At 36.4% G+C, this 22,790-nt stretch overlaps 1 protein-coding gene and 1 pseudogene across 1 annotated transcript; both read right to left on the bottom strand.

Annotated features, from left to right (window-relative positions):
- Nucleotides 1–2,171: 2,171 nt before the first annotated feature.
- On the bottom strand, nt 2,172–2,939 carry LOC145939295 (baculoviral IAP repeat-containing protein 3-like). Its single transcript, XM_083043531.1, has one exon. The coding sequence runs from the start codon at nt 2,937–2,939 to the stop codon at nt 2,172–2,174; it is 768 nt and encodes a 255-aa protein (XP_082899657.1).
- A 3,880-nt stretch (nt 2,940–6,819) lies between these two features.
- LOC145939296 (uncharacterized) lies at nt 6,820–7,648 on the bottom strand (annotated as a pseudogene).
- Nucleotides 7,649–22,790: the final 15,142 nt, after the last annotated feature.

Here is a 22,790-nt window from a genome sequence, read left to right on the forward strand (position 1 = left end):
CTCCGAAATGTCTTCTAAACGTACTTGCTTAAATTCTTTCGTTCTTTTGTAATTTTTTACTTTTGTTCTTTCTTTTGTTCAACGGAAAGTGATACATCATTCCAACTGTTTCGTTTCCAAAGACATGTTCTCTCTCTTTCTTTTTCTTCTCTCTCATTCTCTCCATTTTTTACTTTTTCGCGTCTCTCTCTCTCTCTCTCTCTCTCTCGCGCGCTCTTTTTCTCTTTCTTTCTCTCTCTCTTTCTCACCCTCTCTCCTGTACTTTTTGATGAAATAAATTCAAATATTTATCATGATAAATTATAGAAATGTACGAGTCCCGCTGCGCGCGTGCGCGGTTGCATCTTCAGCGAGGATGGGCAACATCCGGTATAGTATAATAAAAAAAAATCTTTTTTTTATTTAATATTAATAGTAAAACTTGTCCGCGCACGCGCATCATCTTACGACCGACTCGTAACTCTTTCCAGAAGATATCGGATTTGAAAAAATCGCTAGAAAATATTAAAATGCTCGTTAATTAATACGCAACAACTCGATTCTCGATCAATCGATGGTCAATCAAAACAACGACAAGCAATCTGTGAACCACATGGTTTTTCAAAAATCATAAGGGTCATCACGGAAATACGAGTCGTTCGTGAGCTCACAGAATATAATTTAAGCTACGTGATGGACTTTTTTCTATGAAAATAATCGATAATTTATTTCACAGCTTGACATCTTGCTCTCTCCGACGTGGTCTCGTTTCAACAATTCATCTTTTCGCTGCCTTTTTCGCACACATTTTCTCTCACACATTCTTCCCAGTCTCTCCATCTCTCCGACACATACATACACACGTATACACACCCTATTGTATTGTAAACCTAAATTGGCTCTCTAAATTTGACAAAAGTGGTACCCCTTGGCTCTCAGGCATTTTCATTCGTAAGTAATGTTTTCTTTCATTTTTTCTTTTTTTGCTAGGTCTCTTCTTTTCTTTCATTTTTTTTTTTTCTTTATGTCCCCAATTTTCGTTAACTTCTACTGTTCATATCGATATTAGCACTTGGGGTTGCACCCCGTACTTTTTCATTATATATATATTATAATAATATATATAAATATATATATATATATATATATATATACATATACATTTATATATGTCGTTTTTATAATACTTTAATAGAATAATTCAAGCGCGCGCGTAATGCGTTCCTTTTATTATAAAAAGAGCTCTGTAAAGTGACTGCTTTGTGTACTCTGATGATGAAGTAAAAAAACCTACACAGCAGCAAATCCACATTTATCTAGTTACAAGTCGACACTGTTTCGTTACTGGAAAGCACTCTTAATTTTATCGGAAATTTATTTCCATTTCGGTATTTTATAAGGTAGTTTATTTTTATTTCTTTTAATAAAAAAATAAATAAGTTGCAGTGTAAACAATAGGATAAACATTTTAAACAATACATTTTAAATTATTTCTAACTTAATACTGTTATTATAAAAAATTGAATATACTGCTGTTATAAAAAATTTAAAACTTAATACTACTACAAAAAATATACAATTTCGTCATATGTACATATAATAAGAAAAGATAAATATACATATAAACTATAAATAAACGATAAGAAAAACAAATAATGTAAATTTGAAAACAAACAGTTAACAAAATACATAACTGTAACATGTCAATTTTATAATAATATCTTCGTCTTTATATCACTTGTGTATTAATAATCCACAGATTGACGCGCAATGATTCATGTCATTAAGCATCAATTTACAGATTAACTAAATCGTTTTCTCGTTTTGTGTGTCATCTCACGTTATCAAAATATGCACACATATGGAGGGAGAGAGCACAAACGAGTAGAAAAAAAATTAAATGACTTTTATGATCTCTAATATAATATTATACGTGATATACAAGGAGCTTTCCTTCCAGCTTCCAAAAAAAAAAAAAAAAAAAAAAAAACACAGACACAATGTCACATGATTACGGCTATCAAATATGGAATTTTTATAGTTCCGAAAATTGTTCTATTTTACATATTTTTGATTATTATATTTGATTATTATTTATTAAATTTATGTATATATCTTGCTGGAAAGCTCCCGTTCTCTTTCACATTATCGTATTAAAAATAATTGCAATCTAGTAATAAATATATATATGTCTACTCTTTGGTGCTCTTCTCTTGCGCTTTTCTAGCAGTCTCTTGATCTTGCACTCGCTTATTTGCTAGTCTCTGGATAAATTTGCAATAGGGGTACAAATTTACGTGTATTTGTATAAAATCGTCTCCCGGTTTCAATCCCGCTACACCTCCGTTGCAATAGAAACAATTGATACTGCTGTCGCTACATATCCAGCCTGCGGCCGTCGGATCTTCATCGCTCTGATTCCATTTTTCCTTATTCTTGAAAGTGTTTAATCTAGTCTCGTACGCGGCAAATATGAAATGTGTAGCGCCTATTAGATCGCAGGGCTTAACCTGGAGGATGCGATTATAGAAATAGGAGTAGACCTCGATTGTCTCATCAAGCTCTTCCGGTGAGAATTCGGATATCTCCAATCGAGATATCTCCAATCGAGATATCTCCTCATCTGTGGGTACGCGTGTATAGGACAACGTCGAATAGGAGGAGTTTAATGAGAGGTTTCCGCAAGATATATTGCGAACCATTCTACAATCCTTGGATTTTAGTTTGTGCTCTTCAAACGGATCTGCACACCAGCCGTGTATTTGAACGTGACAATCGAAACATTTCATTTGATCATGTTGTCCGGTGTAATAGAACCCGGCGCGTGCGAGTTGATCGCGAAGATTTTGATCTTCCGGTACAGTTGTCCATGCGCGCAAGCTTTCTAATCTAACTCTTTCCGACCGGTTAGGGTCCTCTCTCAACATTCTGATGTTAATCATCCTTGTATTATCTGCCATAGTGATACAATATACGATCCTCGTTTGGTATAATGCCACTACATCAACGAAGAAATATCCTTTTGTTACAAATCTGTAAAGAGAAAATAAACATAATTATAAAAACCTTTAATAGATTAATTTTCTTTATTATTTGTTTCTAAATCATTATTGTATTAATTATTTTATTTATTAATTTTTATTAATTTTTAATAATTTTTATTTAATAATTATACTTATAAATTTTTTAATAATATTTATTAATTTTTTATTTAATTATTTTTTTATTAATTATTTTATTTAATATATCAATTACTTGCATAACTATTATAGTTATTTGATTATTTAATTTATTTAATTTTCTAATAAGTTTTATTAAATAATTATTTTATTAATCAATTAATAATCAATTAATTAATTTAATTAATTGATTATTAATAAATTTTTATTAAATAATTATATAATTGTTTGCGACTACATTTGGATTATAAATTAGTTTGATTAAATATTTAATTAATTAATTCGAATAAGATTTCTAGATAAAACTGAAGATGAGAAGAAGCACCTCCGCTCGCTGATCTATACCTTGATATATATTATATTGTCAAGATGATGACCCAGAACATTCAAAAGATTTTAGCCGTCATTCTTTATCAAAAAGTTATTAACAAATAAAGTTGGAAATATTGGTAATTAGAGATAGGGATGGAAATTATTTCCTAATTTCATCTAAAGTATATTAAGATTTTTTTCTTAATCGAGATAAAGTTCGGTTTAAATTAAATAAAAAAAAGTGATTCTGTGGCTTATTTGACGAAAATATGATTCATTTATTTGTATTTGCTTGAGAATTTCGAATTAATCGAATTGTCCAGATTTCGTCCAGTGACTCAAATTATGCTGATGATTTCTATGCATTCTTCTCGTTACGATATGAATGGTATGCGAGAGCTCTCAGAATAGATGCAGGTAGTTCTAAGTAGGTGTCCTTATACAGATAAAATAATTATCACAAATTTCGAGGGATGTGATCACGTAGTTGTTAATATTTATAAATGATGATGTCTTTTGGGACATTTATCTGTGTTCTCTTATATGTATATAAATACCCGTTTCTGTGTGTGTATGTGAATCTATTTTACGGGAAAATGTTAATTTCCTTCTCACACTCTTCTTCTCTATTTCTCTCTTTCGTAATTTTGAACATAAAAAACGCATTCCAGAGCCAGGACACGTACGTAACTTGCTCATGCATATGCATTTATACATATATAATATATATGTATACATATATATACATATACAGGGTGTCCGGTAATAGTCGCATCAACCGTCGTGTGCAGGTAGAGCTAGTTAAACCGAGTAGAAAAGTCCTCTACCATTTTGCGATATTCTCAATAATAAGAGAGAAATAAATTAAAGAAAATCAGCCAATTCGCGCGATGATAAGCGTGCGATGATAAGCGTGCGAGAAGAGACAGCCCACTCGGGGGTCCAGAGTTAGCGCTACTCGTATGGAGTTACTGTCTTTTGTAAAGCGCTCCTCCCCGCTTCATCGCGCGCTTAGCAACCGTGTAACATTATACTGTTTCTTTTCGCCGCATGCTTAGTAACGACATAAAACTGGACTGTCTCTTCTCGCCGTCGTCACACGAATTGGCCGATCTTTATTAATATCTCTCTTATTATTGAGAATATCGCAAAATGGTAGAGGACTTTTCTACTCGGTTTAACTAGCTCTACCTGCACACGACGGTTGATGCGACTATTACCGGACACCCTGTATATATAATTTACGTAAGTATAATATTATACTTACATGTTAACTATAGTTCTCCGTTTTTTTTTGATATATTAATTGATTATATAAATTATTTGATTAAAAAATTTAAACTCAATCAATATACGTCGCTCAATCATGACAGACTTTTATCAATCACGAAGTAAGTGCACAACATCGAGATAACCAATCCGCTGTCATTCATTCTTTTTCATTACACAAAATCATGGCCGTGATTTAAAATTTACTGCCAGTGCTGAAAATATATAATTCACGTTACGTATATTATAGATTTTCAACGCTGGCAGTGAATTTTGGAACTCACGGCCTGAAATACGTTACGAAATAAACAAATATAACTATAATCACTACAAAAAATTGTAATGTATTTATATCAAATACATTAACTTTATACACATGCAATATCACAATAAAAATACACACATATAATACGTGTACATAATAAGTAATTTAATACAAATAATTTAAGAATTTTTTGATATAAATAAAGCTCTTTAAATAAAGCATCTTTCTTTTCCTTCTCTCTCTTTCTCTTCATCAGTCTCTTTCATTTGCCTTTTCTTCTTTAACTTTAAATAAAAAACATTAAAAAGATTATTAAAATTATTATAATATTATAATTTGGATGAAACACAACTTCAGCTTTAACACACTTTTAAATTAATCCGAAAACTATTCTTTACCTTTGACAATCACTCAACAGCTGTAAAATAACTATAATATGAGACCCAATTCATCTGGTCTTTACACATGAGCAGTCATTTCGTATGACAAAATCTGCATCACGATCATTTTACGATTGTTGATTGATTGTCGAAGGGAAAGAATAGTTTTCGGACTATTTTAAAAGTATGCTAAAGCCATCTGAAGTTATGTTTCATCAAAATATTTTTTTATCTAAAAATAGCACGCAATAATTTTTAGCGTGTATTTTCTCACCTTCGACGTCAAAATCCAACATGGCCGCAGCAAATGCCAAGGAACCTTAAAAAATTAAATAATATAAATAATATAAATAATATTTAAAACTTATTAATAATATTTAATAATATATTTTATAATTCTGAAAAAATACTACCTAATATTATATTCCTTCTTTCCTATTTCAGTCTTTTTCTCTCTTTCACCCTCTCTTTTATTTATTCTCTTTTTCTTATTTAATTTCAAATAAAACTTCCTCCTTTTTTCCTCTTCATTTTCCTTTATCTTTTTTTCTTTTCTTCTCTCTCTCTCCCTCTCTTTCTTTCTTTATCTATTAATAATATAATTAATAATATACAATTCATCTCTTTAACTTTAATAAAATATTTAAAGATAATTTACTTTATTTTATATTCCTTCTTCTCTCTTTTTCTATAATCTTTTTTTTCTCCCTCTCTTTTGCTTAATATTTCTCTTCTTTTATTTTAAATAAAGCTTTGTTTTCTTTTTTCTCTGTATTTCTATCTCCCTCTTTTTCTCTCTTTCTATTATTCTTTATCTATAAATGATAAAATTAATGATATAATAGTAGTAAGTGGGCAGGTATGGCCCGTCAAAACAAACCCCCACCACTCGGCGCCTGTCGCCATACCCCCACCACTCGACCATTGTCGCCAGACGGAATGGTGGGGGGAAATTCGGTCCTGACCCATCGGGGACCCAAAAAAATAGGGGTAATAAAACGTGTTTGCATAGGATCTGTCGCGCCGAAGGAAATCTTCGATAAATAGGGTAGAAATGGTTAAAAAGAAAAAGATTATGCAATATTATATTTAATTAGAGTAATAATGACATGACACAGTGGGGGTTAAAAAAAAATGGGTAATAAATTGGATACGCATAGGTTCTGCCGCGTCGAGGAAACCATCGCTGATAATTATGATCAAAAAATGTTTGAAAAGGTCTAAGAGATTACACAGGGATGGTGTTATGCGTTTTGTTGTTCGTATGACGATGCAGGCTGGGAGAGGTGAACAGGAACGTACGTGCGTGGATGAGGAGGTTTTTGATGGACAGGAGGGAAAGAAAGAGAACGACTGTTTTTTTCGAGTAAAATATGTATGCTTTATATAAGATAATGTTGCTAATATACAAAATTAAAGAGTTACATGTTCATGGTTACAATTTTCGTTTCATTACTATCATACGTGTAATATAATTGAAGTAAAGCGAGATTAATTCCAAAAATGTTATCTCAAAATATACATCGAGAAATGTTAAATCTTTTATTTGTGTGCGTATATTACGTTCTATTTCCTTGCTATTACCTCTAATCATAAGTTTTATAAAGCTGTTGTTAATATATCCACTGGCCGGCAGATTAAGTTCTATTTCATTAATTAGATATCTCGCGCATTCGTTAACACTACATGAAATTAAATTTAACCGATTTAAATTTGCATTCACACAATCAACTATATTTTCTATTCCTAAAAAAGTTGCTCTTTGCATCACTATTGCGAGGTTGTAAGTTTTTCGTTTCTTCGTTACTGGTACGTTTGCTCCCGTATCCTCGACGATATCCGAAGAAATATTTCCTTGCTCGTTTTCACGATACGTTACTAGAATAGCTCTTGCTCCATAGGCGGTGGTAAAATTTATAATTATTTTGTTGATAATAATTGAACTCAAATTAATTTTATCACCGTTTAAATATGCAGACATCCGTTCCATGTTTTCTTGAAATTTTTGCCACGATTCCATGTCGAAGCAAACGCCTGTCGCTCCATGAGATGTTAATTTAACAATCGGTTGAAAATCCAGTTCGTCTTCGTTCGCAACTATCAGCCCCACATGAAGTTTTTTCGTATAGGAAGAATTCAATCCATATTGTGGACAGCAGCATATAATGCTGATTTATTTTTTCTTCGTTGTTGCATCCTGGTTTGGAAACACAATAGGAAGCCGAAAGTTTCTCGAAATTCGAAATTTCTTCGTGATTAGCCATGATGATTGTTTCTTCGAAAAAACTCGGAGAGCGTATAATCGATTAACTACCGAGAGAGAGCACTCGTTGAATAAGTACCGAAAACCGTAAATTTTTTTATTAACGAGGTAGAGCGTTCGAATGACTGTGAACGAATGAGTAGAATTTTTTTCCGAATATCTATAGAAAAAAGATAAAATAGAAAAGTGGAAGGGAAATGCGCGCGCACAGTAATAAAAACACTCCTGATATGGAATTTTACAAACAATTTAGAAGAAATAAAAAAAAAACAGAATATTTGAGAACTATTAAATGTGTATGGTTGTATTTGACAAAAGTGCAACGCGCTTGCTTGCAACTAACAAATTCTAAGAAAAATTTTATAACAAATAAAAAAATGTTGTAAAAGAAGCCGGTCAGTGTTTCAGAAAAAGATGTAGGAGTGTGTAAATATAATAAAAGAACCTATATAAATGATAAAGATGTAGTCTGAAATGCTGTTAGCTCTAAGAATTTTAAAACATGAAGGGAAAAAAAAATGCGAAAACCAGTGTATTTAGATATTTAAGAATGATAACAAGTAATGACACAAAAAAACATAAAAATTGTTTATGGCAGAGCTAGTCGTTCTGAAACCTTCTCGCAATGTTTATCCTGTATAAAAACTGGGGCGATATATAAATCTACCTTCGATATTTATGATTCCCCATAAAGTGTCTTTCGGGGAATATTGAATTTTGTAAAATAATCTTGTCCAAGGAGCTTGAGAAATTTTTCTCAATTCTCCTTCCTAAAAAGAGGCGTTTTCTTAAAATGGATATAAATATGAGTTTAAGCATTAGTGAAAATTATTTCCGAGTTTACGCTAATGAATTAGCTGTGTTATTATATCGTGCGCGTAAGTGTAAAAAATTTGATTATGGCGAATCTTAAAAGTGTCATCGAGAGTTGCATTTTGCTTTCACAGAATTTGTGCGGGAAAAATATGGAAAAATTTTTATCGGCGTTATCAAACGACGATGAAACGAATTACCATATTTTTGGAAAATTCGCGGGTGAGTGTTCTAGCACAGTGCTCGCGATATTGTTCCGCTTAGGGCATTTTGCCAATATTTGCAAACTTTTATACATTACCGGGGAAATGATAGAAATGCGACGATGCTTTGGCGCGAGTGAAAAAGATGTGGGGGGATATAGAGTTCCTTCTTCTGCATCATCGACGTTTTCTTCCGAGAACAGTTGAAAATGGTAAGTTTTTTATTTTTCTATTACGCGAGTAATTATAGACAAATTTAATTATTAAAAATAACTAATAATTTTTAGACATTACGGAACATAACATCCGCCCCCGGTTAATCGCAGAAGTTGGGCGATTTTGACAACATTTCCCCCACGAATAATAGAAAATCGTCGCGTAGCTTTTCGCTTATCACTAATTCGTGATAGAAGGCGACGAGCTGATACTTCACCCGAGGCAGGACCCTCCCGTAAGTATTTAATATAAACATAAAACTCGGTAAAAGTAACATATTGTTAATAAGAAATTATAAAATATTGAACGTTTCAGGACGTCAGCATATCGTTTCGAATCCAGAGCTCGAACCGGTGATTATTGATTTAACCGAGAATGAATCGGATATTAAGGAAACTGCTATGGAAGAACCTCGTGCGCAACCTCCTCGTGAAGTAAGTCGTGAAGTAATATAAAGATTTTTCTTCAGCGCGGAAAGGTGTGTCCCTTCGAAGAATGCTACCATCGCCTCTACCTGCATGAGAGTTTTCAGAAAAAATTTTCTGCGTGATAGAGAGATAGGTATCATTCCTGCGGGGGGATATAGACGCGTAAATATCCAATCGCGCAAGGCACTGCAATGGCTGGTGTGGATTGAACGCGAGCTCGGTCATCACATTATCCATGCAGGACGTGGCCGGGAATATCGTCTGCCTGATGACACACTCGTCGACGGATATTACGAGTCGGGGGAAAACGGTACTATTCAACGTCACGTGTTCCAGTTTCACGGATGTTACTGGCACGGATGTCCGCGATGTTTTCAAATTAATCGCGATAAATTACTTTCACCAGATCGTGCGGATACCATCGATTTACGATACGAGCACCATCGCAATGACATTTCGTCTTCGAAGACGGGGATACAGGGTTACGGAGAAATGGGAATGTGATTTCGATCGCGAAATGCGGGAAAATATTGAAATGCGGGAATATTTACAACATCATCCTGCGATAGAAAATGAACCGCTCGATCCTCGCCAGGCGTTCTACGGTGGTCGCACGGGAAATATTGTAACGCGATATGAGGCTACAGGGAATGAAAAAATGCGGTACGTGGACGTATGTTCATTATATCCGTACGTATTAAAAACAGGCGCTTTTCCGATAGGGCATCCAACAGTATACGTCGGCGAAGAATGCGTAGCGATAATCGGAACGGCTCCGGCCTATAATTTCGATTTGTTAGAAGGACTCATACGCTGCAAAGTACTTCCACCGCAAGATCTCTTTCATCCTGTATTACCGTATCGAGTACAGGGTAAATTATTATTCTCGTTATGCCGCACTTGTAGCGAGACATTTTCTCACGCCGTGTGCACTCATGTTCCTTCCGAGCGCGAATTCGAGGGAACATGGATATCTTGCGAATTAAAAAAAGCGATCGAGAAAGGATATTTCGTAACAAGAGTTAGCGAGATATGGCAGTACAACGTTACCCGGTACGATCTCTCTACGCGTCAAGGGGGGTTATTTAGCGATTATATAAATACATTTTTACAATTAAAACAAGAAGCTAGTGGTTGGCCGAGCGAATGCGTGGATAAAGATGCTAAAGAACGCTACCTTCGCGAGTACGAGGAGAGAGAAGGTGTCGTTCTTGAAAAGCACAACATCGCGCAAAACTCTGGTTTACGCTCGGTCGCGAAACTATGTTTAAACTCTTTTTGGGGAAAATTCGGGCAACGCTCAAATTTACCAAAGATGGAAATTGTTAGCACTCAACAACGTTTGATTAGTTTACTCGCAAATCCCCAGTACGAAATAACAGATATATTACCGGTAAACGATGAAGTGATATACGTCTCGACTCGATTACGCGAAGAGGCGATCACACCTTCGCATCTTACGAACGTGGTAATAGCAGCTTACACGACGGCTCAAGCGAGATTAAAATTGTACAAATACTTGGAAAAATTAGATAGGCGAGTTTTGTATTACGACACTGATTCTTGTATATATGTAAGTACTGGCGATCTTCGCGAATACGAACCGCGCACGGGTAATTTTTTAGGTGACATGACTAACGAGCTTGAAAGCTATGGACGTGATAGCTATATATAATCGTTCGTGGCGGTCCAAAATTTTACGCGTATGTAGTTCGTACATCCGATGGTCAGACACATGAGGTTTGTAAAGTAAAGGGTATATCCCTAAATTTTGAAAACTCTCGTTTAATTAATTTTAATAGCATTAGGGAATTATTAATGATAAGAGAAAGAGAACAGCAGGACAGAGAGGCAGAAGAAAACGAGGAAACAGCTCCGGATACGTCAATAAATCTACGATTCAGAGCCATTCGGCGTACAGCGTTTCACGAGATAATAACTCGCGATGAAACAAAAATATGTGCGCCTGTGCTATTGAAACGTAGATTTATTAATAATCGTTGTTCCCTCCCCTACGGATATTTAACTACTTAAAAACGCGATGCAATAATAATCTCACGTGTTCGCTTCTCTCTCTTCCATCTCCGCGCGTTTTTTGTTTTACATACAGCGTATATGTATACATAAATGTAGATATATATAATAAAATACACGAGTAATTGTAAAATTGTTTTGTAAAATAATATGATTAAATTTTTAAAAAGTATAGGATATAATTTAGTACGGATTAGCATAGAATACTGGTTACATATTAATTAGAAAAAATATAAGTATTAGTAATAAGAGAACAATTGTAAATATAACTAATAAGTGAAAAATTGTAAAATAAGAAATGTGACATAAAACTTATAAATTTATTAATAGAATTACGTCCAAAGTATTTTTTACACATAATGTAAAAAGGTTAAATAAAATCTTTTCTTAAAATTTTTCCCACATTATTTTATCCCTTTTCCTCAAGAACTTTCTTTCCCGGAAAATTATTTCTGTTGAAAATATATATTTTACTAGTTTAATAAAATCGAAGAAAAAAAATGTAAGCAATAAGGAAAAAAGTAAATAAAATAATTGTAAAAATAAAACATTTATAACTTTATAATTTATTTTTTTAACGAAGTAAATTTATTCAAGTAAAATAAAGGTCTAATAATAAAAAGTTTTACAAAAGTTCTTTTCATTAAAATTATTTTTCTCTTCTCGAAAACTCACTTTTCTAAAAAAGTATTATTTAAAAAAGTTACACTTTTAGTAGAAAACAAAGTACGAATTTCCTTCTTATACAATAAGCTTCTCACATTCGCGTACGAAGCTAATCACCACTGTTAGCGCTGGAGATACTCGCTGTCGCGAGCATTCTTCTACGGACGCGCTAATTACTAGCATACCGCGACGCGCATCGGCTCGTCGGCTGACACGATGCGCGCGAGATCGCTAGCGCGAGCATGCGGCCGCCGCGATGGGGGGCCCTCTCCGCGCCGGTAATAAGCTTATTTCCGACTCGAGATAAATATTAAAAATATTTAATACGCGTGCGCATTTTTAAACATGAGTTATCGATGTTTCTCTTTAACTTTTGTCATTTATGAACTCACGCGTAAAAGCTAGATAATTCATTTTGCGAAATGGACGTGTGCTGGAAACATCCCTGGACGTCGATCGTTTGCGGTCCTACGGGGTGCGGAAAAACGATTTTTGTAAAAACTTTTCTTCGATATTTATCTGCCATGTGCGATGTTCAATTCGAGAGAATTTTATTTTATTACGCCGAATGGCAAGAAGCGTATCAACAGCTGCAATATGACACGAATGAAAATAAAGAAGAAAGAAGCGATGAACGTAAGAACGGTTACGGTAATACTTTGATAAAAATGAAAAAAAATATAATTGAATTTCGCGAGGGGTTACCCCGTCCGGAAGATTATTCCAACGATCCGTTATCTCCAAAATTAGTGATAATCGACGATCTTATGAGGGAATCATCAGCGTGCGGCGTTATTGTAGATCTGTTTACCAAAGGCAGCCATCATAAGAATCTCAGTGTTATACTCATCTCGCAAAATCTTTTCCACCAAGGACGCGGACAACGCGATATATCTCTCAATGCTAATTATATCGTAGTTTTTAAAAATCCGCGCGATCGCGCACAAATTCGCCATCTTGCGCGTCAAGTATATCCCGACGATCCGAAATTTCTGGAAGAAGCATATTACGATGCTACTTCGAGCCCTCATGGGTATTTATTGCTCGATCTGAAACAATCGACTCCAGACGAATTTCGATTTCGCACATGCATTTTTCCCAACGATACGCTGCATTACGCCTACATTCCGCGCAGATCGAGCAGTAGAACAGTAGTGGAGGACGTATAAAAAGAGGACTCATGCATTGGACGCTTGTCACTTGCGTAATTTTATCGTAATGGTAACACACGGTAAGAGACAACAAAAAGAGACGTCGAAGACGTCAAGAAATTCATCCGAGGACGCAATAAAGATAGCCAGACGTTCCATCGGTGAGAGAAACGCCTGTCTTTTAAAAACTCTATATTATCTAAAAAAAAATCAAAGAGCATCGTTCTTACGTGTAGCCGACAATAATCTCATTAAGTGCATTCAAGAGTGTATTTATAATACGCTCGAGGGTAACGTACCGCTCAAGAATCACGAAAAGGCACGATTAGCCAAACATAAATCTATTCTTCGACGCATCGCTGTAAAACGCGACAATTGGAAAACTAAAAGAAATCTGATGGTACAACGCGGGGAGTTTTTACCCTACCTTATCGCGCCCTTGCTCGGTGCAGTATTATCACGGATTATCGGTGAGTGAAAAAAATACAATCCTGTAAATATTTAGTTTCTTCCGGAGCACGAAAAGAAGTAATAAAAAAGATTTGATACGTTCGTTCGCCATATGGAATAATGGAAAGAGCAAAAAAAATGGTGCTGATTTCGACGGAAAATCTCGAAAGAATGCGGTATCATCAACATCAACTACAACAACAACCGGAAATAACGAAGATTACAGCAACGCTGGATAACTCTCCGAAGAAAAAAAGTACAATGACATCGGATGAGGAAAATGTTAATAATAACACTGTACGAACTCCAGGAACTCCCCTGGCGCGACTCGATGCGGAAATGTGGCATATTCTTAACTTCGCGAGCCCCCTCGATGAAGGCGAAAGATGGAAATTGTATAAAGAAGTACTTCAGCGCTATCTTCATTTTGTTCGAGAAGCGAAAAGACGCTTACGCAAAGAATCGCGTGAGGATACGAGCGGTAATGTCAACGACGCTAGTAATGTTGACGATGACGGGGGCGAGGGCGATCAGGATAAAGATATCGAGATACTCTCGGTTGACGAACTTATGGAAATACAATCTTATGGAAATACTTCAATCAGTAGTGATAACACAGTTAGCGAAAGTAATAGTTTCGGGAAGAAACGTGCACAATCAGCGGAAAAGATCAAAGAAATACTCAACAGCGTGCCGCAAACTTATCGTTCTAAAGCAAACGCGTTATTGAAATATTTGTTAGAAATTCCGTCATCGAAGATTAGCTGGGATAAACGCGGACTCGTGAGTATAGATGGCGTCGTTGTAAGGGGGTCGAATATTAGCGATCTTATAAACGACGCGATACGAGAGAGAAAAACGGTGAAAGCAATCGGGAGAATTCAGTTTTGCGCAATTACTGCATGACATAGGTACGCCTTGCAATCTTATTGGAAATCGCGATTTGGTGACTACATCCGCACGTAGATCTCTGCGTATTAAAAATACGTTACCACGCGGAAGCTCCACTCCAAAAACTTTGCTGCCGCGTTCAAAGTCAGTTGGACGGAAGTTGAACGAGACCGAAGGAGACACGGTGTTTTTATCCGCCGCCGACGACAGCGACGATGATAAAACATTAACGGGTAGCACGAATTCTTCGGCTAAGAAAAATAAGGGTTTATTCCATTGGAGTAAACTCGAATAATGAACTCGAAAAATTTTATTACGTTCCCTCGCATTACGCCGGCTATTCCGCGACGGAGAATTTATCTCGAGCTGCTAAACCGAATTTTACACGTAACGAAGTCGTCGAGTGGCTTAAATCGCAAGACGCGTATACATTACATCGTCCATTACGGCGAAAATTTCCACGTTTACATTATAACGTGACAAATATCGACGATTTATGGGAAGCAGATTTAATCGATCTTCGTAATCTCAAGAGCTATAACGACGGATATTCTTATTTGCTGATAATTATCGATGTCCTTAGTAAATTCGTTTGGGTAGAACCATTACGCGACAAAACAGCTACCTGCGTGATAAAAGCCTTTCAACGTGTATTTTTGAGAAACAAAGACCGCCAGCCCGTTTACCTGCAGACGGATAAAGGTAAAGAATTTATAGCCCGGCCTGTACAGAAATTCTTAAAAGAAAAAGACATTCGTTTTCGCGTAGCTCGTAATCCCGATGTTAAAGCAGCCGTTGTGGAGCGATTTAATAGAACGCTCAAGGAACGAATATGGCGTTTTTTTACACATAAAAATACGCGGCGTTACATCGATGTTTTATAGGATATCGTTCACGCTTACAACCATACTCGTCATAGTTCTATTAAAATGCATCCCGCGGCCGTTACGCGGGAAAATGTCCGTATAGCGCGTGAAAATATGAATCGTCGATGGAAGCTCGACGAGGAGAAGAAAAAAAATCGCGACGCAAAACAAAAGGCTAAATATAACGTAGGCGATCTCGTGCGTATCAGTAGGTCGAAAGTAGTCTTCGAGAAAGGATACGAGGCAAAGTGGAGCGAAGAAATATTTCGAAGAAATATTTCGAAGAAATATTTCGAATTCGCCGTGTTCTCGAATGGAGAAAACCACGCGTATATGAAATAAGCGATTTAGCGGGGGAGGATATAGACGGAATTTTTTACGAACAGGAATTAACGCCGGTCAGTAAAGATTTACAAGGAGAGGAATTTATCGTCGAACGGGTAATAAAAAGCAGGGGACGTGGCAGCAATAAACAATTGCTAGTTAGCTGGCAAGGATATCCCTCCAAATTCGACTCTTGGATACCCGCTTCGAGTTTAAGATCTTTGAATTAAAATGAGGGGGGATGAATTTTACATGATTCTCCTGAGCAACAGTAGTATGCGTTACTTCCCGGAAAATACAACCACATGTTTCACCACTGAATTACCCCAGCGTGTAGAATTACACGGTCGTTGGGAAGTGGCGCTCACGGAGATTCAGTTCCCGTGTAGTTTTTTACATATACGGGATAATGAAGGTTTAATCAGATTCATCGATATTAACGAACACGATAAAACGGTTAAGGCTATGAAATGTCAAGTACCCCCCGGTATTTACTCAAGTATGCGTGATATTATCGGCAGTGTGAATTACGCCGCTAAATCTGTCGATTCGCATATCGTTTGGCATTTTGTCGTCTTTATGGGAGGTAAAGTTTTCATGAAACTTGACTGCGAAGAAAATAATTGTAGTACGACACATTATGTAAATTTTTCCGACAAACTTCGCCGCATACTCGGCTTTGATATACACAACAAGCGTAGAGATCTTGTTCAACTCAATAGCGAACCCGCGGTACCAGTCTCGCTGCCTGCGTGGTTTTATAATGAAATCAATATCGAAATGTACAGTAACAGCGAAAACCCCATTAAAATCGAAAGTAGCACTGTACCCGACGTTTTATTATCGTGGGTCTATGATGAAGAGCTGCATTCTCTGCTATTTTATGAGCTCACACGCTCGCGTATGTTAATAGGCGACGAACCAGGTAGTTTGCTGCGAGACATTCCGGACAAACTCTTTGTCTATTGCGACATTTGTGAACCTTATATTACCGGGGATGTACAATCTCCCCTTCTCCGAATAGTCGCGCTCCACTCGCAAAATGAATACGCGTTCGCATCGACACAGATAAGACATTTCTCGCCCGCTCAATACATCACGCTGCGTCAAACGTGTTTCCGTACGATCGAAATAGATATAAGGAATCAGCTGGGTCAAAGTATACCATTCGAATTCGGGACGCTGACAGTGACATTGCACTTTAGACGTATCGATTAGATATCGCGAGAATATTTAGTGTCTATGACAGCGAAAACGAGAAAGGGAAAAGAAAAAAAAAGAAGAAAATTTATTCGTTCGTCCTCTGTTGATGGATTATTATTCGTATTACGATGAATTACAGAACGGAGGAGCTCGCGGTGGTGGAATACCTCGTGTTTTCATTGGAGCACCCTATCAACGTGGGCATGGTATCGGGAGTTTTCTCGGAGGATTATTCAGACGCGTGCTGCCTTATCTAGGTGCTGCAGCGCGGACTGCGGGTAAAGAAGCTTTACGCGCCGGCGTTAATATAATCGAAGATGTAGAAAACAATACCCCGTTTAAGGTAGCGGTCAAACATCGCTTTAAAGAATCGCATGACAAACTCAAAAGACGGGCTAAAGAAAAAATAACTAGCCTTATGAAAGGTTCAGGATATAAGCCGGATGCGAAAATGCACGTAGCTCATTTTCCCTTTGCCGCGCTTAACACACGCATCGTTAAACGTCGTCGCCCGAGTAAGAAAAGTTTATCGAAAATCAAGGTGAAAAAGAAGACGAAATCATCGAAGAATAAGAGGAAGAAAACCGTACGACGGTAAAAAGACTCAACGTATCCGCGAAACGACGTAAAATTGGCAAGAAACGTACTGTTTCGGATATATTTTCTTAACATTATTTTAATTCACTTACATTTAACTACGACGAACTCAACAACGACGAAACAATTGTCAGAAAAGTATGTCTTTTCTTCACACACATTCGAGCGAGTGTTTAAAAAGTGAACTTGATCTTTTTTCCTTACCGCCCACACAAACTAGTATCGAGAGTTCGCAATGGAATCATTACAAACCCGTGACCTCTCTCTCGGACGATTCGCCGATAGAATTCGTCGTCCCTGGTCACGGAGAAGAATATCTAGATTTCACACATACCCTGTTGAGTCTTCGCATACGCGTAACATCGGGCGACAATTCAACGTTCGAACTCCAGGAACGAGCGCCGCAGCCGCAGACACCGACGTAGGCCCCGTAAATCATTTACTTCATTCCATTTTCAATCAGGTGGACGTGTATTTCAATCAAAAGCTCGTGTCACCGCCAAACAACGCTTACGCGTACCGCGCGTACATCGAGGCACTGTTAAATTATTCTTCATCCGCAAAAACTTCCCATCTCACGTCATGTCTATGGGACGCGGATACACCGGGTCACATGGACGAAACGCTGGAGTCGAAAGGCAACACCGGTCTCGTGAGACGTTCCGGTTACATTCGCGGCGGGCGAGCGATAGATCTTATAGGACATCTCCATTGCGACGTTTTCAATCAAGACAAATTCTTAATTAACGGAGTGGAAGTACGACTAAGACTTGTGCGCTCGAAAGATTCCTTCTGTCTCATCGAAAGTAACGGCACATCAAAACTACATATTCTCGATGCTACCTTGTTAGTAAGAAGAGCGAAAATAAGCGCCGGTGTGTTACTCGCGCATGCTAGAATGCTGAGTAAAGTTACGGCCAAGTATCCGCTTACGAGAGTCGAGGTTAAAACATTCACGATTCACAGCGGTGTTGTGGGGGAGTTGGATAATATAATACTCGGGCAATTACCGAAACGAATAATAGTCGGTTTCGTTAATAATAAAGCATTTAACGGAGATAGAAAATTAAATCCATTTAATTTTAAAAATTACGGTATAAATTTCTTCTCACTATACGTTGATGGTACACAAATCCCTAGCAGGCCATTACAACCGATTTTCTCGTCGGAAGAACCGCTTTACGTCGATGCTTATCAATCGCTTTTCTCGGGGACGGGTATCCATTTCTTGAACGAGGGCAATTCCATAAGTAGAGATGATTATTCCAAGGGATACACGCTTTTCGCTTTTGATCTCACGCCCGATTTGTCTGCTAATTGTGCCGGGCATTGGAATCTCGTGAGACACGGTAGTTTACGAATAGAAGTACGATTTGAAAAAGCGATCACCGAGACAATTAACTGTATTGTTTACGCCGAATTTGATAATGTGATTGAAATCGACTCGTCTCGTCAAGTCATCGTCGATTTTTCTGGTTAAATTTTTTATCACAGCATTTACAATTCCCTCGTCGCAACGTACTCGATTAAAATTTTTTCTGTATTTTTCTTATCCCCACCCTCCGCTTTCATTCACCGACACGAGAAGAAAAACTTAAAATGTGACGAGAAGGAATATCAGTTTCTCTCGAGACGTGTTCGTCGACGGTTCGTGAAAAACTTGATTCTCGCCAACAAAAGTGTGTAAATTTTACTTCGCAATATGGATATAATCATCGACATACAAGGTTTTCGCGATGCGAGTGAGAAGTTTCTTCCCAAGGAAGTTGCGGTTGTCGCAATTGATGCCTCGATCGTCGACCATTGGATTATGATGCCTCCGCATCCGTTCGCTGAATTACCCGAAAAAGTAAGAAGACAAAACTGCTGGCTCGCACGAAATTATCATGGAATCGAATGATTCGACGGCGAGACTAATCCAAAATATTTTACGGTGCATTTACGTGAAATTATAAGACAGACGCGTCACATTTACGTTAGAGGCAGTGAAAAAGCACAATATTTGCGAAATCTACTTTCCAGAGAAATATATAATTTGAAAGGTATCTCTCCAGCATTCAAAAATCTAATGTTGGAGGAAGAGTGTGGACAATATTGCGCTCATCACGGATTTCGAAAAATCTTTAATTGCGCGTTATATAACGCTTACAAATTGAAACGCTGGCTACTCGATCAAAATAGTTGCAGCAGCAACGATACTCTCAACGTTAGTCTCGCCGCTACTTGTAGTTCTCCTGAAAATTATCAATTGAGTGACGACGACGACGACGACGACGGCGGATACGAAAGCGTGGAAATCAGTGCCAGCAAGGGATACTTTGTTAGTAACGTAAATGGCAATCCCTTCCTAATTCAAAATATTAAAACTCAAACGGATAATGTAATAGAGACAAAAAATTTGTCAAGCGTCGAACAGACAATTAAAAAAGAAGAAAAAGAAGAAAGATTTGCGAAACTCAAATCGTCAAACGACGACATTACAGCGAGAGAAGTAAAAACTGAAGTTATTCAAATAATACCAGGATCCACGCGCTCGGCCTTGTGTCAAAAAAATGAACTCTTGCGAAATTCTACGAGCATTGCGCCGTATCGATGCCAAACATGTGGGTGTCTATCCCGCCGACAGAGTTCCGAGGGTGTGGACGAGGTCGACTGCCATCGTCGCTAATACAGACGATCATAATCGACCTGGAGAACATTGGGTCGCTTTCTTCCTCGACGAACATGGAATAGGTACCTACTTCGACAGCTATGGAATACCACCTCTGGAGCCCGGATTTCTCCTTCGTCTTCGACGAAACTCCATCATCCATCGATGGAACACCCGACAACTACAAGGACTTTTCTCGCAAACTTGCGGACAACATAGCTGTGTATTTCTATATTATATGTCTGTCGGTTACGATCTTAATCAGTTTCTTACTCTTTTTACGGATAATTGCGAACACAACGACAGATTAATCGTACATTTATTTCGCAAAATTTTTCCTCGCTAAAACAAGAAGCGTGTTAAGATAGTTAACTAGCTAACATCATATTCAATACAGTAATTTTAATAACATACTTTTATGTATCGTTTATAATTTTTGTATTTGTAATATCAATTTATATGAAGAATTATACTAATAATAAATGTGTGAAACTTTTTACTTGAAACTTTTTGTACATTATTTACCCGTTACTTTATAGCGAAATAATAATTTGAGCTTTAAAAAACTTTAGCGTAATTTACGTAACCATGAATATTTTTGTAACTCTTTTAATTTTTCGTAATAGCAACATTATCTTATATAAAGCATACATATTTTACTCGAAAAAAACAGTCGTTCTCTTTCTTTCCCTCCTGTCCATCAGAAACCTTCCCATCCACACACGCACGTTCCTGTTCACCTCTCCCAGCCTGCATCGTCATACGAACAACAAAATGCATAACACCATCTCTGTGTAATCTCTTAGACCTTTTCAAACATTTTTTGACTATAATTATCAGCGATGGTTTCCTCGACGCGGCAGAACCTATGCGTATCCAATTTATTACCCATTTTTTTTTTAACCCCCACTGTGTCATGTCATTATTACTCTAATTAAATATAATATTGCATAATCTTTTTCTTTTTAACCATTTCTACCCTATTTATCGAAGATTTCCTTCGGCGCGACAGATCCTATGCAAACACGTTTTATTACCCCTATTTTTTTGGGTCCCCGATGGGTCAGGACCGAATTTCCCCCCGCCATTCCGTCTGGCGACAATAGTCGAGTGGTGGGGGTATGGCGACAGTGGTCGAGTGGTGGGGGTATGGCGACAGGGGCCGAGTGGTGGGGGTTTGTTTTGACGGGCCATACCTGCCCACTTACTACTAATAACTTATTTAATGTTGAGAGGTGAAATTGAAGAGCGCCTAAGACATATTCTTTGTTTAACAAACATCAACAAATTAGATTTGATAAATTACGGCCGTCATAAATTATACTCGCAGGTAAATTTTCCTGACGCATTTTTGCATTAGATGATATATTCTATAATGGAAAGAAGTTAAAATTTGTGTTTAAAATAACAGTTTTTAAAATAGCAGTTTTGTGTTTAAAATAACATGTAAATATAATTATGTAACGAGAATTCCGGCAGTCTGAGAGATTAATAAAGGGTTAAATGCGTTTATAAAAAAGAAAGATACTTTTTAGCGATATTAAAATTCAATGCTTTGTCACTTCTTAAATTTGTCAGTGAGCGCGATTTCTTAATGATATAGACTCTTCAATAAAATTCAGAAATCTTCTTTATCAAAATATGTCTACTATTTTGATTCCTTTTCATTTTGATTAATTAAAATGAAATAATCTGGCGAATTTTGAGAATATAGCTCCACATAAATATAATGATTGCAAAAATAAAAATTTAAATGAAGCTATTTATAAATAATTGGTGTCTAGGAAGGAATGAATATTTGACAAACATTATTTTGATATTTTCGATTCCAGAATGCATTGGTGGTTTATCCCTACCATTATCATTATGACGTTAACTGTTTTATTAAAGAAGATATACGTTTAAATGATGCACTACTTCATTTTTTGCACTCACCAGTCGTATCGCTAGATAGTAAGTCTAGTAAATCTGAGCAGATAATAAATTACATTAATAATGGAGTATTGAAGAAAGCGGTAGATGGATACATTCGTGATCCCGTGAGCTTAGCCATAGTCAGACAAGATATCGAATTAATTTTGATGACAACTATCTGTGGCAAATTTAAAAAATTTCAAAATTTAAAAAATTTCAATATTCAGCGGCCGGTGAAGCTGACACACCAAATATGTCGACTCTTATTGACCAACAAAATATTAGCTGTAAGCATTTTCATTTTACCTGACTTACATAATATACATCTTTTGATGATATAATGTTTTTAATTAGTCCTAAACAAAATATATTTTTTGTAAAGGAAATACCTAAATTTTATTTTTAATCTGTGTCCGGGTACTCGATGAAAGTTTTAAAAAATATAATAAAAATATATATTGGAAAATTTTTCTACCTCAAACAAAATGTCAAGAGTTCTGTACTTAAAAATAATTTATTAACATATAACGGAAAAGATGTTCGTTAGCAGTTGCTATAAGACATTTGTCGTGATGCTGTTTGTCAAAAACTCACTCATTTGGTACCCGGGAATCCATACATTAAGGAAAAAGTGAATAAATATGACTTAAAGAATTAAATATGACAGAAAAGTTAAATTTTAGAATAAATGAAATTGTAATTAAATGTTCTTTTAAAATTGTTAAAGAGATAATTTT

This window comes from Prenolepis imparis, unplaced genomic scaffold (genome assembly GCF_030444845.1).
Source record: "Prenolepis imparis isolate NDT839.2.m4 unplaced genomic scaffold, iyPreImpa1.0 SCAF_8, whole genome shotgun sequence".
In the NCBI taxonomy this organism is placed as follows: domain Eukaryota; kingdom Metazoa; phylum Arthropoda; class Insecta; order Hymenoptera; family Formicidae; genus Prenolepis; species Prenolepis imparis.

Coding starts and splice junctions, on each gene's coding strand:
- LOC145939295 (XM_083043531.1), bottom strand. CDS start 2,939: ATGGCAGATAATACAAGGATGATTAACATCAGAATGTTGAGAGAGGAC.